A 1,389-nucleotide genomic window follows, 5' to 3' on the forward strand; every position below is an offset into this window, starting at 1 on the left:
GCATCGGCCTCATCTGCCCCAACCCTGCACCCACCCCTGCTGCTCCCCAAGCCCAGCCCCGGGGCACAGCCCTCGCCTCCCCACGAGGGTCCCGTGCCCCCAGCACTCACCCTGAGGACTTCTCCGGCTTGGGGGGCAGCGCCAGGGGTTTCCCACTCAAGCCGGGGATCTTGCAGGACTTGGAGCGCTGCACGTGGGGGTCCTTGGGGGGGGTCGCCTTGCTGTCCCCCGGCGGCGCCCCCTCCTCGGCCGAGCGGTTTCGGCCCCTCAGCTTGGCCTGGGCACAGAGGAGTGAAGTCAGGCTGGCACACGGTGCTCTGCCCCCTCCCAAATCCTCCCACTGCCTCCTCCCCATCCCTCCCTGCCGCTGCCTGCCTTTGGCCAACCCCCCAGCCCCAACCTGCCTCAGTTTCCCCTCCCCTTGTTAAACCCTGCCCTCCACCTGGCCGGGAGGCGTCACCCCACTCGCTCGGGGTCCCGGTGGGCCCCACCTTGAGGGCGGACGTGTTGAGGCCGGGGAAGAGCGGCACCTTGACCCCCTTGCTCGACAGGGACGCTCGCACCCGCCGGCTCTTGGGTTCCTCCGCTGCCTCCTCATCAGAGGACGCTGCTGGGCGGTCTGGACGGGGCTCTGCGGGAAGGACATGGGGGACAGCGTCACCGTGAGACACCTCTGCTGCGGACAGACAGCCCCACGGTCCCTCTCCTGTTGTCACCGTCCCACGGGCTCTCACCTGTGGAGTCCCGGAAGATCCAGCTGTCCCCTTCCGAGGCAGCCCCGGGGCGGAGGGCCGGCGCCCGGTGCCTGCGCTTGCGGCCCAGGTTGGCCTTGCTGCGGTACACGCTGCTGTCCAGGACCTCCGTGTCCTGCAGAGCCACAGGGACAGGTCAGCGCCCAGCACCAGGGAGCCCTGGGACCCCCACTCCACCCACCCAGCGTGCCCACGGACCCCCGCAACAGCACTGGGGGGCCCTGAATCCACAGTCTGCCCCTCGGGGGAGGCTGGGGCCAGAGGGTGAAGCCCCCATCCCCAGAGGGGGACAGGAACAGGACCCCCAGACAAGCGTGTCTGTGACGGTCGGGCACCCCCAGAGCCGTACAAGGGGGCTGGTAGCTGCCCCCTCTGCCCCCTCCCCGCTCACCTCCAGGAAGGTGAATTCCTGCCCGGCGTGGTCCGTGGGTCCCTCGGGCTGAGGGACGCCCAGGAAGAGCCGCTTCTCCTCCCAGCTTGGTGGTCTCTTCCCATCCAGGTGGTCCGAGGGGGCTTCTTCGCTCTCCGTGTCTGGCAGGGTCCCGCCGGCAGCCTCTGGCAGCAGAGGGGAGGCCCTGGGGCTCCGCGGGGCAGCGGCCGGCTTGGGGGGGTCCCTCTCCTCCTCGGTGGGGCTGGG

At 70.6% G+C, this 1,389-nt stretch overlaps 1 protein-coding gene across 1 annotated transcript in view; it reads right to left on the minus strand.

Annotated features, from left to right (window-relative positions):
• TNKS1BP1 (tankyrase 1 binding protein 1) overlaps positions 1–1,389 on the minus strand; it is an 8,553-nt gene that overhangs the window by 874 nt on the left and 6,290 nt on the right. Inside the window, 4 exon segments of the mRNA XM_009288180.1 lie at positions 111–277; positions 492–631; positions 735–867; positions 1,144–1,384. Of these exon segments, the coding sequence (XP_009286455.1) occupies positions 111–277; positions 492–631; positions 735–867; positions 1,144–1,384 (681 nt within the window).

This window comes from Aptenodytes forsteri, unplaced genomic scaffold (assembly GCF_000699145.1).
Source record: "Aptenodytes forsteri isolate BGI_AS27 unplaced genomic scaffold, ASM69914v1 Scaffold329, whole genome shotgun sequence".
Classification (NCBI taxonomy): domain Eukaryota; kingdom Metazoa; phylum Chordata; class Aves; order Sphenisciformes; family Spheniscidae; genus Aptenodytes; species Aptenodytes forsteri.